The sequence below is a fragment of the Sycon ciliatum genome, chromosome 2, assembly GCF_964019385.1.
Source record: "Sycon ciliatum chromosome 2, ocSycCili1.1, whole genome shotgun sequence".
Lineage (NCBI taxonomy): Eukaryota > Metazoa > Porifera > Calcarea > Leucosolenida > Sycettidae > Sycon > Sycon ciliatum.
In genome coordinates this window covers 7,748,299-7,765,995 of record NC_088644.1, presented here as the reverse complement: position 1 = coordinate 7,765,995, position 17,697 = coordinate 7,748,299, and the positions used below count along the sequence as shown (strand labels likewise).

Sequence of the window (17,697 nt, the reverse complement as noted above, 5' to 3'; positions counted from 1 at the left end):
GTCAGACTCGGTTTCTCTATATAGAGGCCGAGTTTTCCGCATCCGTAGGAACGCCACCACCCTTCAAGGATCAAGACGCAGATGCAGCTCCTAAAGCAGGCAGGCACAGTGGGATGGTCTAAGACCATTATTGAGAAACAGAGGGTACGAGGTTCAAGTCCTGCTTGGAAGCGGAAGGATTTTTTCCAGCTGTGCTGCGATCCACAGTTAATTGAATATTAATTATTGGGAACTCGTGGCCTGGCACGAGGAAAACATGGATGCAGTGAATGGGATTTCGGTCTTTGACCGCATGCTGTTGAGCTGATCTACTCACCTCCCACCGCTTAAAGGACTACAAGTACATGTTCTAATCTCGATGTATTTACTGTACGATGTTTGTGCATTTCTGTTTCAAAGAACTTCTGCTACGAAGCACTGCATGATATTGGTGTTCCCTGTACACGTGCATTGGCGATCTCCCTGTGTTTCAATCCGCGCAGTTTAGAACACTCTGACTTCTAGTTGATTCTTCGAGCCGGTTGAGTTAAAAAATGCTTAGTTATTGTTGACTGGACCTCATTGTGATGTGTTTGGCCACTGACTCTGAGCCGTTCCCTGATCATGGCTGATGAGACCTAACAAGGAGATTAGGCCTATTTACCCTGTAGACTGTAGTAATCATACGGGAAAAAAACTTGGTGTTTGTGGCCAGTCGCTGTGCAATCCAGGCTTCTCCCTAGGCGATCTTCACGCAGACCCCACACCAGCTCCACATAACAACTAGTGCTGTAGCTACTGTTGACTTGTGTATCAACACTGATCTCAACAGGAAAGTGTTAGTATCAGCAGGAGGATGAGGTCACATTGAGGTGTGGTGGGCGGACTTGTCACTATGTCAGTTGTTATCAGCCATGATGATGACAGGGTGCTGCAACTGCACCCGTTTGTAAACCTTGGTGACAGCTCTGCTTGCCGATGAAACCGTTGTGAATGGCAATATTCCAATTTAAATCCCCGGTGAGAAAACAACTGTAGTATCCCATGCAAACTGACACCAGTAACTGTTGGTATACGGGTAGCAATCGACCACGGTCGCGCCACTACTCAATTGTAAAGACAAGTTGTCACGCCAGCCAGGATACATCGCTGAATACTTGGGGCAGTTGAGGTTTGGCATTGGCGATTTCTGCTGGATGTCGCCCTTCCTGATTGACATGTGCGTTGTCGGTGTTTGTGTCCAGTCGATGACGTCGTGTGGATACGGATGGCGATACTTACCAGAGAAGTCTAGATATACATTTGTAGATATAACTCCGCTCACTGCGTTGGCATGCAGCATTACCATTGGCTTGGTGTAACTGCACTGCGGTGCCTAAAATGCTAATAATACAAAATTTAATATACAGGTGCAGAAGTATGGGATTCAGGAATGTAGACCTACCGCTTTGTAAAAAAATGAAGTGACACGGGACTCGTGTGACAGGGAGCTTACAATGTATTTTACTCTTGGCGACACCTGTTTCACATGGCTTCATGCGCCCAGTGCAGTGTAATTTTAAATCTGCAAAATGGCGGTCAACACATAATATGCTGAACTTGAAGCTGCAACAGTTCTGCCACATCCAACTCCTCTCTCCATCATCATTACTTTGCGTGTGTTGACGGCCATTTTTACAGATGCATTGAATTTGTGATACATGCATGCAGCCACATGGACTACTAAGAAGTACAATGTAGAAGGTTGCATGTGGAGTCTTGGAGGGAACAGGACTCCTTTTAAAATGGTCTCCTACCGGCATTGCGCCGCTGAAATGACCAGGAAGCGGCCGAGGTGTAGTTTTATAACTACAACAGAGTAAGGGAGCGGAGTTCTTCATAGTACCTGTATTCATGATACAGTATTACATGTACTGGCTAGGTCACAGGTGAATATACAATGGCATAAGATCAAATGAAAAGAACTATTTCAGTAACACATACCCTATTTACCGCGGTACTCAATGCGAGACAGAAGCGGAACAGGCATACAATTTTCATTGATGTGTCTTATTACGCGCGATGTATTATTATTTATTATAATGATAATAATTTATTATGTGTATCACTACAATCATGCATCATGCTCATCACAACTATAGTGCTAACTGTTAGCACAATGCATTAATGACTAATGAGTCATTGAGTGCATTCATAACGTTACACATGAGTCGAGTACTAGTATGAGTTGTGAAGGGGTACTAGTAGTACTAGTACTAGTCAGTAGTCTGCTTCAGGACCAGGGTTTAACTTTCTTTTCATCCACTTCCGAGTTCCGGGCCGGCTTCTGTAACACGCACAATACAGCACAACGCCCTCGGACCACCAACCGAACACACTGGCAGTGCATTCTGTAACACGCACAATACAGCACAACGCCCTCGGACCACCTACCGAACACACTGCACTGGTAGTGCATTTACAATTACAAGTACATTGTATGCTTTGAAAGCCCTCACGATCACTGCAGCGGTAGTCAAAAAGTACTCTAGTCTGAGCCAAACACGATAGTAAAATAAATAATACCCTGCCTCTGATCCGACCTGTACCATACAGTGACCCATAGACATCTGTTGCATTAAAAAGTATAATAAAAATGGCCATACAGGATCCTAGGAGTCGACACCGAGTGGCAGGCCGATTCATCCAGTGTCAGTCAGTACAGTGCCTAGGCCTAGGCCAGGGCGACGAAAACCTACCTTTTTCCACTACCTAGTACAAAGTCATGTACATGATTGTACATGTACAATGTAGAATATGTTCCATGTTATTGTACTTCGAAATACATGACTGTACACATGTATAATTGTTAGAAGTACTTGAGCACCGGTATGCTGTCATCTGATGACATACCCTGAAGTCAGCTCTGCAACAGGGAAGAATGTGGATCCATCTGCTCTCTGCTCCTGGGTGTCAATCATCAGGTTTGCGGCCAGCACGAGCAGCGTGCTCCTGAACTAAAAAGGGCTCTACCGATATGGTCCCAGAACTAACTACTTGCAGAAGACTTTTCCACAACAATCCACCGATCCTGTCACTGAAGCTCGTGAGTCTGAGTCCTGACACCGATTTAGGAACCAGCAGTCGGCAGCGCCTGTGACCAGGGTGATTATTTCCAGATAAGGTTTAAGCTCGACCTATTAAAGATTGTGGCACAGACCATGCAGACTGCGCGGATTCCGTCCTGGATTGCGGCCATCAGCAGACGGCCGTTCCGGCAACGCCTAGCGCCTAAAGTTTAGGCTAAACTAAGGGCGGGTGCGCTACAATGATGTACTACACTACTAGAACCTCAAGAGGGCAGATGTCGCCACTAATATGGTCATCTGAAACCGGGGCAAGTTTCCAAATACATGCCAGATCCGTTGTTGTTATGTCGACTAGTATAAAGACAGCAATACTTAGCAGCATGCGCTGGCCTGGCTTGGGGTAACTTGAAACAGTTTGAAAATTATCAGCGAGCATGATTACTGGGTGGTGGTTGTCCCGCTCAGTGCTGTCAAGTGCTGCTACAAAGAGCACAATCATTGAAAGCGTGTCTGCGCTCAGCCAAAGCATAGATAAGAGATGAACAGTTACCACTATTACCGTGATTACTACTACTACTAGCATGCAGTGTGTAGCTTAGTAGACCTACACTTCTCTACAGATTGCGAATAAAGAAACGAGAATCAGTGACTGTTTGCATGTACATATGTACCAGCCACGTATACATGTATGTACATGTATGTAGGTACCGGTACTCGACGTGCTCTGGGCTAGTACTTAGTATTTCAGGAATGTTTTACGTCCTCTGCATGTATGAAGTCTGTCATTTAAACTGAAGAAAACACTGAAAACACACACACACAAGCAGTCACGCGTTGACACCATCATACCATGTACAGAGTCATTGACTGTTGTACCCTGTCACACACGCAACAAGCACTGTATGGACATGTATGTCATGTACACATAATAATAATAATGTATTTGTACATGTACATGACTTGTAGACATTATTGTAGAAAATTTAAAATAGTGATCATTTCAAGCAAGAGTCCATAACCCCGGGGGGTTATGGACTCTTGTTTCAAGTCATGATTTCAGCCTCTGTCCGGTCTGCGATATCTCTAGCCAGGCACCGCAACTTGGCGCGAGGTCTATACCAGGGAATCGTAAAACTTTAGGCCCCTTTTCACTACTCCCTGGTTTATACCAGTCCAAAGCCTAAGATGGGCAGCGTTCGATTTGTCGAATCCCGATCAAGAGAATCGTCTTTCACTTTCAGTGAGTTTCAGTCTGCTATATAGAGTACTGATTATGCCAAATTTGTTTCCACTTCGGAAGCGCGACATTTAGCGCCCAGACTCCCAGAGTGAACGACTCAGATTTACCGGTAAATCACGTAGATCTAACGTTACAATGTCATTACTGTACAATCATGTACATGTGAGGTCTACATGATTAGATTTGATGGTTTTGGATTCTGTGTTCACTAGCAAGTCTGTTGCCAGTTTGACTTTGCTCTGCGGCTTCCAGTCCAGACCGGATGCCTGGACTAGCCAGAAATCTTTTAAAACCTGCAACTGCCAGCTTCGGGGATGATTGTTCTCTCATCCTTTCGTGGTTTGATTGATAGATAGATTGTCACTTTTTGTTTTATTTCGCAAATCCAAACGGGAGTTTCTTCCCAATAACAAGGTACAGTGTACTAGTCTAGTAGCGAAGCGAGAGAGGGAAGAGGTGTATGTAAAATGTGTGTGTGTGTGTGTGTGTGTGTGTGTGTGTGTGTGTGTGTGTGGATTGTATGCACTGGAAGTCCAGTGATTGTCAGCTGGAGATCGTACGGATCCAGTGTCAAGCATTTAATTAGCTACTGTTGCAGGTACATGTACATGGCTGATGATTGTATTGAGGAAGGAATACAACAGGCAAGCATACCTCGACTTGCCAGCGTTCATTCTTGCAACTGGAAGACTGAGTCCGTCCTGCTGCTGAAGGCCGGTTTCTCTGGTCATTTGCGGAGTCGATTTTATAATCATGTTTTAGTTCGAGTGATTTGCCCTTGACTCAGAGAATGACACCTTCTACTACTGTCGTATTCGCCTGTCCTGTGCTTGTGGTTGTAGTTATGTAGCCAGGCAGTCCGCTTAGCTGGGTCGATCTATGAGTTTTACTTCAGTTCAGACTTCATTTCAGTTATCAGGTCTGTTGTACGCATGCAGTGCGCCAGTATACAGTAGATCATCGCGTCCCCGAATGACAGATGAATCAAAGTGCACTGACTCTGTTTGTCACACGCGTGCACACATGTTCCGTTAACTGATTCGCGGACCACTGGCTAGCTCAGCTCAGCTGGCCAGATGCAGAACCGGAGAGAGTGGACACGGAGTGTCACCGTCACCATGTAGATCTACGCGGCCTACCCAGCCAGGGTTTGGGATCAGTACACGGTATGGGATAAACCCTCTGTAGCTGTCGAGCTTGGTGAGGTACATTTCCTCAGGCAATCCACCGGTACAAAAACTGCTCTCGATATATTTAGAAGGCCAATGCTCTCATTGAAGCTCTTCATAATGACGACAGCCTGAATGTGCTTCTAGCCGAGTCGTTCTCTGCTGAAAATTGGAAGCCGGAGCGGCGCTGAGCTTTTCCCGAGGATGAAACCCACCCGCAGCTACCGGACTCGAGTATGTTGCTAGTGAACATGTTTTCCGCTCCCCGCCGACGTCTTGGAGTAGCGCTGTTTCTCCTGGTCGTTGTTCAGGCGTTACATGACGCCGACGGACAATCAACAGGTATGCGCCCGTATGGTTTATGCCGGCATACTTTTATGGACTAATGGATGCTTAGGATTTGCGTGGGTATCGCCGGCTACACTGCACGCCTTAGTGGATGCACAGTGGCGGTGCCACAGTACTTTTAGCCGCCGCTGAAGTAGCAGTGCAGACGAGGAAAGTAAAGGCACATAATGATAATCATTAGTCATTTAGAGAGCAAGTGCTAGTTCTTCAAGTGCTTCTCGTGTGAACATGCGTAGCCTGAGTTTCCCAGCAACCTGACTCCTGAAGAAAAAGCGTGACATCGTTCTTTGAACGACATAATTATAATCCGTATGCGTCGTTGCAAGTACATGACTTGTATTTGAGTTTGAGTCATGACTTGTGTTGCACTGAGACAGCCTTCGTACTGATGCCTACTTACAATTATTACATGTACTGTAGTGTAGTGGAGTTATGCCCCAACAACACGTGCTTGTGACTAGAGCCTCTTTTGCACAATAGTTAAAACACAATTATTGGAAATGCTATACAAAAACTGGTAAAAATGCAAACCCAGTACACGGCTGTCAAGAAGCGGCAACTTAGAAAGATGGCGTCGGTTCGAGATGGCATGGTAACCGCGCATGTGCCGTGGTCCGTGACTTGCTCATGTATGCACGCAAATGCAATTCACAAAGATCGTCTTTGCATTTGGAGAAAATATCTTCCGACTCTCTTTGGAGGTTGGCGAGGTTTGCCTAATCTTTACTTGATTGCGATGCCGGTATGTCCTGTCAATAATTAGAACAAAGAGAGCTGATGATCGCTTCATTGCTGAGCAGAAGTAACAATCAACTCTCCTCATGTCCTCAGTGCCAAAGGCAGACGACTGCAATTCCACAACGCTCATCACGATGATGGAAACAATAATCGTGTACTAGTACACACTTGGACCATTTGGTCATCCCTATTCTAGCCGCTAGTCCGTCCAGCAAGCAGATATTGACTATTACGATAAGGACAACTGCGTGAACGAGGGCTCGCCCAGCAAATACAATTCAAATCGTGACTCCAGTCAAGAATTAGGGTCTTTACTCGAGAACTTCACAAATACAGGCCAAGGCACCCCACAAAACTGATAGATGGCACGAACGAAAGACAAATAGGCTAGACAAAGTGTCCCAAGTGATTGAAAACAGCAGATCTACCAAATAAGACAGCTACATGTGCCTAAACAACGATTCCCATACAGTAGAGAGTAGTATCAGGCAGAATGAAAGCCTTGGAAGTGCACAAATACAGCCACGACCGCCACAAAAATTGGACGACCGCCACAAAAAAATTCTCATTGCTCTACCTCCTTGAAGGATGAAAGTTACCAGTTATCCTATAGCGATGTCAGTTTATGCCTGTTGGAACCCCCCAAAGCCCGCACGAAATACCTTTCAAATAATTCCAGGATGCAATTGCAGCTCCAGACAGGAGGAAGAAGAACACCGTGAAAAATAACGGCAACGATGCCCAAACTCTCAGGAAACGGCTGAAGTCTTCCTGAAGATGTTAACATTGAATAGCCATCGATTACCAGCGTGGTTTGGTGACTTTAGAACTGTTTTGAGACTTAGAACGAAGCGATATCTCAAATTTGATGGAATTGTTACCTGTCAAATGCGTGGGCGAGCAGGCCAGCTGACTGGTTATGCATGAACATGCATGAACATGCATTGATTTTTCATGGTTCACGTGCAGAAAACTAAGTTGCCGCGATCCAAGTGCAGCTAACAGCCGTGAGTACTGCAGTGGAACAAAAATTAATATACAGGTGTAATCCTGATAATTCGAATATGGCTTAATTCGAACATACCGCTTAATTAGAAGTTTTTCCAGGACCGATTTCTATCAATTCGATTCCCACATAAAAAATTCTGATAATTCGAACCTCGAACTGGACATGTTCGGTTAATTAGAAGTCCCACAGATTCCACTTACATCGAAAATGTGTGGGATTTGTGCTGATAATTCGAAGTTAGCAAAGTGTAATTCGAAGTTCACTGTACACTGTACTGGTCAGTTCAGTTTGCATGAGCAGGCTGTGCCGGTCAGTTCAGTGTCCGTAAAGTTTGTGTCTATGGTCCATAGCGCAACTCTGCGTGACCATGAGAGCATTTTGACATACATATTGAGTTGTGGGTTCATGTTTGGATAATTAGAATGTCCGGATAATTAGAAGTTTTCCTGGCATTTTGAGGTTCGAATTATCAGGATTTCACCTGTACCACCAAATTTACTAAACTGGTATAACTCGGGAACGGCTGCTCCGATCAACCTGGGACCTTCACCACAGGAATCAGTGCACTTTTCGCTACAGGTTGTGAAGTTTTCATTTTTGGGTGAACTTCCCTTTAGAAAAATGTCTTCAGTCTGCTGGGTTGACTATAGCAATAACAAAATACCACAAACAGTATAGTGCGCAATGTGCATCCGGATGTCGTGAAATATTCACATTCGTTTGTATAGTTATACGTTTATTGCTACACAAGTTAGCAATGGAACCAGGCTGAAGTAAGCTGTACTGTAAGTCTACAAATATTCGGCGCGTATCTATTTTTATTGTTGTTTGGCCATGTCTGCATCTATTATATTCTTTATTGCACTTATAAAATTGCTTTCTCCACGCCGACTCTTGAAACGTCTCTGAAGTTTATTGTATTTTGTACATAAGGCCACACTTAGTTTTTTCTATGTTTCTCGTTGGCAAATTTTAACAAAAGGTATGCGGGCGGGCGGGAAAAAACAAAAGCCAAGAAAAAGCAAGAACAATTTCTACTGAAACTGTATACATTTCGTATGCATAATTCATACAAGACACTGCGTATGTGTAATTCATACAAGACACTGCGTATACGAGTCCCATACATGGTAGCACATGATTTCACTACATTATCACACCCTGTACCAGCCCACGAATCCTTTGAAGTACATGTACATGTAGTAGGCAAAGTGCAACAATAATGTGAGTACATGTACATTGAAAAAAGAGAAGAAACACATGAGAACGAGTTACTGTGTAGCAGGAAATTTTCGGACGGAAATATTTTCGGACAAAGCCGATTTTCGACCTTTCGTACGGATTATATTTTCGTACAGTGCTGCATGCTAAATGCACGTGTTCGCATGTATAGTGTACATAACTTCACAGTGGGCTAGGGACAAATTTTAGAACGGAATTAATTTTAGTACAAAAGAGGCCGTGTACGAAATCGTACGAAAATAAATTCCGTCCGAAAATTTCCTGCTATACAGTATGCAGCAACTATCCACGACTGTAACAAGATGATAAATGGTCAGAAAGTGCGATAATAGGGCACAAAACTGACAAGCTACTGAGACATTCAGCGACCCGAGACCTAGCTCCAACACATCTCCAGTGCGCAAACCAACAGCCTTCCAACTTGGAAGGTTCATAGTTGCTGCATAACTCGTCCTCATGTGTTTCTTCTTTTTTTCTTCATTTATTCCTGGCTCAGTATCCGAGTTTAAATTTTACATGTACATTGTATAAAATTTGATGACGAGATGGCGAAGAGAACATACATGGATGTATCTGCTATCGCATCAACAAACGCTTTTTTCTATTTCGTTACTTCCACGTTCTTATGTCCGCTGCGTTATTACCGGTAATACTTTTGATCACACTAGTAAAGCTCTTTTCTCCACGCCGCTCATCCTTTCCTCGCCATGTGTCCATTGTTTAGATTTTCTGCTCGCATAAGATCTCCACGACTAGATGCCAGTTGCCGCGAAACTTGTCCAACTTGCGGTATTCCTGGGACCCGCGATGCTCAGGCAGAGAAAGACTGAAAGCTTCGTTGCGGCAGCATTCATCGCAGAGAACGCACGGGAGCACTCCTTTGCTGCTGTGGTGCAAAAGCTTACGATTTTTGATTGCCGCATCTAGCTGCTGCAGCATGTACAGGGTACATACATGTACAAGTATGAACTATTTTTCTTCTTCCGAGATTTCTGAAAACCTACGCGCGTGGTGACGAGAAACATAGAAAAAACAAAGTGTGGCCTAAGCCATGTACTCTCAGTGATGAAGAGATCATTGGGGTGGTCGGGACCTGCAGCTTGGCGTACTAAAATGATTCGGCTTCCTTGCAGGCTGGGTGTGAGTGGGCGCATGCATGTATGCAGGCTCTTATCCAGATTATTAATGTCTGCATAACGGAAAAATGGGATTCTGTTGTTTCTATGTGACAGGTTGTCTGAATGAAACTTACTCCTTCTCTGACCCTCTCTCACCCGTCCGTTATTCTTCAATCCTGAAAGTCGTTACAGCAAAAGAAAACCTTGCTGTTATTTTTAACCAAGCTAATCCCAGTGGCCCAGCAGTGGATCATACTACAATGACAGAAGATGGTGAGTATGCATGTTATTATAGTGATTCTTGACTGATGTGTCAGCAATACAACACACATACAACACACTCTACTCGTATGGAATGGAATGGTATTCTTTTTAATTTACTTCATCAAGTGAACATGCAATGGTGCCTTCTCACCAGCCAAGGGCTGGCTCTCACAGAATAATAAAAAAGTATGTACATAATACTGCTCCTGAAGTCGAAGTGAGTATGGGCTGATATTCACCAGTCATGTTACAAAGGGAGGCTGTCCGAGGTTTGTACACGCGGTGAATATCAGCCGATACTCCGAAGCTTTAGGAAATATTAGACTTACCATAAATACTGCGAGAGCCCCCACCATCTTGTCCTTTTGCGGTCGTTTTGTGGACATGGTATCCTGTCTGTAGGTCATACAATATGTACATTGTACTTCAAAATACTCTACACACATTGCACGTTGTGCAGTCAATCCGTACTCAATTGAGTCAATTTGCCTTCAAGCGGAAGCGAGCTCCACACAAAAACATGCGAAGTGTGACCATAGTTCACTTATGTTTTCACACCGTGCAAACTGATGAAGTGATGTGTTCTGTATGGATGGTTGAGCGTACTTAGATCGAAGCATGCATATAATTATAAGACATTTTGATTAAAAAAACACTTTATATGAATTTTCTGATTTTGATGTACAGGTCAGTTTCTTGCTTTCCAACAACTACTGTGCCGATTGAACAATCAGACATCTGGTACTGCAACCACTGCAACCACTCCACAGCTCTGCCCAACATCACGCCAATCATCTGTTAGATGTAGCATGACATACTATTACAACCTTCATGGGATCTATGCTGGAGGACTCTATGTTGGCACCCGGTCTAACGGGACTATTGATTCTTTTAGTGGAGACCAAGGCCATGGTCGGAATTGGACAGAGTCTACCATACAGGTAGATTTCCCACCAGGGACACCAACTAAGGTAATTGGATGATGGTGTATCGGTTTATCTCAGTTGTACTTCGAAGTTTTGTATTTAAAAAAAGATGATGGAAAAAGTTGAGGTGCCACTACCAAGTCAAGGAAAGGACAACCTACGGGCTCCTCACAATAATCATTCTCAAAAATCTTCCACTAGTACTTTATTGCCTTCTCTAAGTTACATGTGCAAAAAAGGCAAAATAAATTAACCAAGCACGATTGAAATTTATACAGTAGTGATGTGATAGCAAAATGACATTTTCTACTGCGTATACTTTTCTTTGGAGACAGACATGTTAGTGATGCCCTTTGGATGCAGGTACTCTCCGCCAATTTATAAATTTTATGGGAGTTTGAATTAAGATTTTGGGATTCTGGAGGTGCTTTGTGAAGGAGGTGGCTGCTCAGAACGTTGTAGCTCACTCTTTCTGCTGACTGATTGTGACACTTGACTGACTCAAGACTGCTGTCTGGAGTACAATGGAATAACATTGAATCTTCCACTCGGTAAACCTTCAAGAAAGCACCACTCCCTGCTCAATAATACACAGTGTTTCTGGGGAATTCATCCCCCATGAGTTGAGCTTGAGTAGGCAAATGAAATCTATGGGTTATTAGCAGAGTAGATAATCAAGAGTGTGCAACTCCCGGATGGGTTGGCCCATGGCAGAACTTTTTGTTGACGTAATCTTTTCTGGCAATCCTGAGTCATACCGTACGACGCACGCACTGCGAGTCTTTTGGGAAGTTTGGCCTCGTGCACTTGGCCGGGCTTTATATTACAAGGTCGGCGCTCAGCGCGTGCTCGCACACTTTTCTGCAACAAAAATGCAGGTGCTCTGTACGACACACGTCATGTTTTCTGAAAAAGGTGACATTAACAAAAAATCCGCCGTGGGCCGGGGTATCTGCACTTTCTACAGAAGAGAGGCGGAGTTGCACACTCTTATTTATCTACTCTTGGTTATAGGGTTCCAGCTGCCCAAACATCACTAGTGATAACAACTTACAGTGCCGCTCCGTTTTCACCACGACAAACGCCTAGCACCAGGCGGCGACGCTAGTCAGTGTCGCACATGGAAGATGCTGAGGGCCACTAGAATTGTAACCATTCGTAACGCTGTCACCTCAGTCCAACCCTCAAGTCACATTCCTGCGCAAGGAACAACAGCACAAACTAAGATTTAGCGACATCAGCGGTAGTATGAAGTGTTTATTGCGTGGGGACGATCCTAAATGAATATAATTGGCCTGGGCATATAGTTTTTTCCTTCAAATTGTTATAGCGAATACGTTCCCCTTAGGTTAGAATTGACTTGGATTTGAAGTTTGTGAGAATGTTCAATTTACAACATAAGATGAGAGATCGATTCATGCTACCAAAGCCAATATAATATAAAACAAGAGTATGCATCTGTGGTTATGGGTCGGCGTGTGAAGTACTGCCCTAACGTAACTTGCATGCATCACGCCCGTGCTCATGCACCAACATCCATTATCCACTCTTGTATAGTACCAGCATACCTGGTTTTGCTTGATTCGTTCCAAAACAGACATCAGCAGATGTACACTCCACAACTAACAGCCTGTTTGGGCGCGTTCCGGTCACTCGAGTTGAACTGGAGTTGAACGTTGGTGTGAAAGTTGTAACCTGCAGGCACGGCGACCAGGTGACTTGTGCACGCATGAGCAAGATACTGCTTATTCAACTATGTTCGATTGGGAATACGGGCCGAACGCTGCATCGCAGCTTTCTCGGACCAAAACCAGTCGACTCAGCGTCCATAAGACTACAGCATTTGGGCCAATCGCGGTCATCCGTGCTTTTATAAGAACGAAATTGCGCTGTTAGTGACATTTCGCATAGAAATCCCCATCTAGTAGGGTGCAGTCACCTAGTTTCGGTGAACGTACTCGAGTTCGATTGGGAATAAAGGAGGAACGGAGCGTCTCAGCTTCCTCGGACCAAGATCATTCGACTCAGCACCCCGAAGATTACAACTGGTGAAAATTTGATTTTAGGCTTACCTCTTCCCCTTTAGTCAGTAAATTAATATCGATATATTTTTTAAATCTTCACTCGATATTTTTTAAAGACGATATTTGTTCATGTCTCCCCGGACCCTCTCCCTCCCCCCTCGAAACAAACATACACGCGTTTATGCAGGGTATCGATATCAAATATAATTTTTATAATGAAGTGTTATCTTCTCTAGAAATACATACTCATTCTTCCAAGTTGCTTCACGTTATGATCTTGCATTTGAAAGCCCTATTTGAATATTGTGGCCAGCTGTCTTTGATGGTATGGTACGGGACAGGTACAGGATAGCGCCAGGCATGCCGACGGCACAAACACACAAACCCGGAATTAAATCTGTGTGGACCCTGGCTAGCGCTAGACGTTACTGAAGTAACGTCTTTTGCATACCGTATTTCCGCGCATATACATCATGGCGTTATAGGTGAAACATCGCTGTTTTGGACCAACTTTTTGGAGAAAATAGCCTCGGTTTTAACGCCATGGCGCTAAAAGTGAGAGACGCGTACATGCAAAAAATCGGCAGAGTATGAACTTCGAGTACTCGTAGGGTGCCGTTGCACGTTCATGTCGATCATCCATGTACTTTCAATTTCCCTGAAAATTTCGAAATGTGAACCTATTGTGTACAAGGTGGCATGGAAACTTGTGTGAAGGTGCGGTGGCGGTATGGCATGTGGCAGTGGGGATGGGTACATGCAGAGAGAATCACCCGGTACTGTACGTTCACTGAAAGAATTGAACTCACCTTTAACGCCAGATGCAACTTCCTCCACATTGAATTTTGTTCACTTATAACGCCATGGCGTTATAAGTGACGGTGGCCTTATATTCAGATATAACGCCATGGCTTTTTATGCGCGGAAATACGGTAGCTACGGGAATAATAATGTCTCCTGGTGTTTCTGTTCCCTGCAGTTTGTGTTCAATTTCACGTGCAATCCAAATCCTGTGATGGACCCACTGGTTTTCAGCCAGGTCACCCAAGGCATAGTGGCAATTGACGATATAACGGTCACGTGTGCTTGTTCCGGTGGAGGTACGTTACTGTGACTGCGGGGATTAGTGTACCGTAATGTGCTTAGGTTACAGGGAGTTAAGTTGCAACACGCGTTCTATCCATTTCATCACTTCTCGGATAATGACCCAAAGGCATTCGTTTTTATGCGTGGTTTGTATTGAAATCCATATTTGGCCAACCGGGTTGCAGTGGTTCTAGTCAGTTTTTTTGATGGAACGTGTTGTCTGAAGTTGCCCCTAAACCTTTTGATTTCACTGAGCTCAGAATCTCATTTTCTCAACTTTGGCACTGACAGCATCGAAACTCTTGAAGTGAACTTTGAGCTTCTGTACAGAGAGGGATAAACTGCACTGGGGCGTAGGGCATCTGTTTCACAGCATGCTCGACAGCCAGGTCATTCAGCCAGTGGCAGTGTCAGTGTCAATCTCAGTGTCAGTGTCACCAAACAATGCAAAACCACCTTGGGCCGCAGAGAGCCAGAGACCATGCATGCAGAGTCCACATAGCTGGGAGCCACTTTGAGTGCATCCCAGGCTCGTACACACATGGGTACATATGCGTGTACGAGCCTGCATACATGTGGCGTGTGTGTGTGTGTGTGTGTGTGTGTGTGTGTGTGTGTGTGTGTGTGTGTGTGTGTGTGTATGTGCTGTTGGAGGGTGTAATCCCAGCACAAGTTGCTATGTCTAACATAGCTGTTCGCTATCATCGCTTCTGCAATGAGCATGTGTGTGTGTGTGTGTGTGTGTGTGTGTGTGTGTGTGTGCGCGCGTGCGTGCATATATATATATGTGTGTGTGTGTATGTGTGTGTGTATGTGCGTGTGAGTGAGTGTGTGTGTGTGTTTGTGTGCGCGCATGTGTGTGTGTGTGTGTGCGCGCGTGCGTGCATATATATATATGTGTGTGTATGTGTGTGAGTGTGTGTGTGTGTGTGTGTGTGTGTGTGTGTGTAAACCCACGTGGACAAGTCTTTACATATCAGACCCCACTCGCTCTCTGCCTTCCTCTTCCAGCCTCCCCCCCCTCTCTCTCTCTCTCCCTCGCCCTCTCTCTCTCTCCCTCTCCCCCCCCCCCTCTCTCTTCCTCAATCTCTGTGTGTCTCTGCTTGTGTGTCTAGCTCCTCATCTCTTTTCTCATTCATATTGTAAGCTCATAGCTGTTGGAGGTATTCCCATGCTTTGCTAGGAATACTTAACCCTTTCACTGCCAGCTGACCACTCAAGGTGACAAGGCGCTCCCTGCCAGGCTGTCAGCTGAGCTGTACACCCCCTCCCTGCCAGGCACTTTTTACCTCCAGCTCGAAAAATCGAAAGGCCTACTTTTCCTGGATTTTTTGGTACTTTCTGTACGGAATATCGCTTTCCAAAGTATACATCGTAGGTAGACAACTCATAAAGGAAGCCATTGCCGTCGAAAAAAATCGCAAAATCCGAAGTACAAACGTGCTGCGCGATCTAGCGCCAGCCGCTGTACAAAAATGCGTGTCATGTCATGCGAAAGTGCGCGTGCGCCGCATGCGCTACATACACTATGTACACGATCGGCCCGGACACTCGCGAAGTAAAGTTAGTTAGTTGTTGTTTTGGAGAGAGAAGCAGATCCTTTTTTTCGTTCGCTGGGATTGAAAGATATGCCAGTGGACAGGAGAGCTACAACACTGGAAGCAGAAGAGATGGCTTGCGGAATCTTCTCTATCTTCGTGGCAACAGGACTTCAGTTGCGAGAGACTTTCGTCCTGTCGTTGCGGACGAAATTCTTGTTGCTGCCACCAGAAAACTCGGAGAACGAAACGTTCGTAAGTCGTTTGGTGAAGCGGATCGTGTCGGTGAACGGCTGCGGAATGTTCTGCCGCCATGGTGGTCGTTTGCTCTCCCCATTAGCAGCAGTCCAAATACTTTTCAACTTCGGAGAGTGAAGCGCTTCCCTGTTCCGTTGACAAGCGTTCGCGAGTGCAATTCACTTTCGCATCAGCTTGCAGTAGATCGTCAGGTTTTGAGCCAGAGGTAGGTGTCGTTGTAGAAAGAATATAATTATGTTGTAGCTGACATACCTGTAGTGTCTCTTGACCGTGCTGGTCGCCATTGTAACGTGGTAGTTCTTAGAAAATTTTAGTTCTGGACCCGGTGACCGCCGCCAGCGCTGTTTCCGTCAAGTTTGCAGTGAATGCGTCCGCGAGGAATCTATCGTCTGGTTGTCTCTACCCGTGACTCCAACCGCCTATCGCAACGGATAGCCGCCTGGAGTCTTGGGTAATAGCTAGGCATCAAGTCTGAACCAAATTCCATGCTCCGTGCAATGAAAGTTGACGGGAAAGAGGAAAATACTCGCACCGACTCAGCGAGGTGGAAGTGCGTGAGAACCGGTTTCTTCCTCGCCGATCGGCTAAAAATCAAATGCGCATTTTCAACGACGCTGGTTCGATTTTTTTCAAATGGCAACCCATACTTCTGGAAGCGTATTTCGATGGGTATGGACATCTTCCAGGGCCCAGTGGCCGTCTACCACGGCAAAACATCTCCAATATTCGAAAATAGAGGCACGAACTGGGTGAGGTCTGCCTGTCGACGGAAGTCGACAACAGCACTGGGGACTGCATGTTTACTCGTCGACGCAAGTCGACAATGGCACTCGGAGTGCATGAATGCGCTGTCGACTGCAGTCGACAGCGGCAGTGAAAGGGTTAAAGTACCTGTTTTGGGGTCAAATTATTTCTGGGTCTGAACATAGTGTCATTGTTCGCGAGTTGTTGTTAAACCACACGCTGGATTTAATCTAATTTCTTGCTCACAGACTTACAGTCCTGCAACATGCCTACAACTGATGTATCTACGTCTGCCACGCAGGCATCACCTAGCGCTGCCTCAGTCAGTACACCTCAACCGGTTGTTGCCACTTCCCAAGACCAGACTGACAGGCAGCCTTCCAGCACTGCAGCTGTGCCCCCCGTACGAACAGACGGATTCCGTGGCAGTGATACAGACCCTGTGCGGCGTACGACACTGCCAATGTCTACTGCATCTATAACCGTCGCCACTGAGGCGGCATCAGCTACACCAAGCAAAGCCACAGGAGCTATCATCATCGGTGTTGTCGTAGCAGTGGGTGAGTGCAGTACGGTCGGGTGCTGAATAACAAACAGGCTAGGAATTCACCGAGCACAGCATACCAATGCACACACGGTGACTCAACTCAACTATTCGAAGTACAGCAAAACCTGGTGTAAGCGACCTCTCGTTTTACCGACCATCTGCTCTTAACGACCGTTTTTCCATGCACGGACAGTTCTACACAGACATTGTGGGACCTGGTTCTAAAGACCACCTGCCTTTAAAACGACCGCTTTTCCTTGCAACGTGGGGTGGTCGCTTAAACCAGGTTTTCCTGTACATGAAAATAAGAACGTCCCAGGCTAGGAGGCTGGCTCCCAATGGACCCATTGCGCAATGACGTAAAAACACCCTTCACAGCCAAATATGGAATGCATGAGT

At 45.3% G+C, this 17,697-nt stretch overlaps 1 protein-coding gene across 1 annotated transcript in view; it reads left to right on the top strand.

Moving 5' to 3' along the window:
• Nucleotides 1-5,438: 5,438 nt before the first annotated feature.
• Nucleotides 5,439-17,697, top strand: part of LOC135808497 (class II receptor tyrosine kinase-like) — a 24,468-nt gene continuing 12,209 nt past the window's right edge. The window contains exons 1-5 of the mRNA XM_065321694.1: nt 5,439-5,798; nt 10,026-10,184; nt 10,863-11,146; nt 14,105-14,225; nt 17,000-17,311. Of these exons, the coding sequence (XP_065177766.1) occupies nt 5,693-5,798; nt 10,026-10,184; nt 10,863-11,146; nt 14,105-14,225; nt 17,000-17,311 (982 nt within the window). The 5' untranslated portion in view covers nt 5,439-5,692. The remainder of the gene's footprint in view (nt 5,799-10,025; nt 10,185-10,862; nt 11,147-14,104; nt 14,226-16,999; nt 17,312-17,697) is intronic.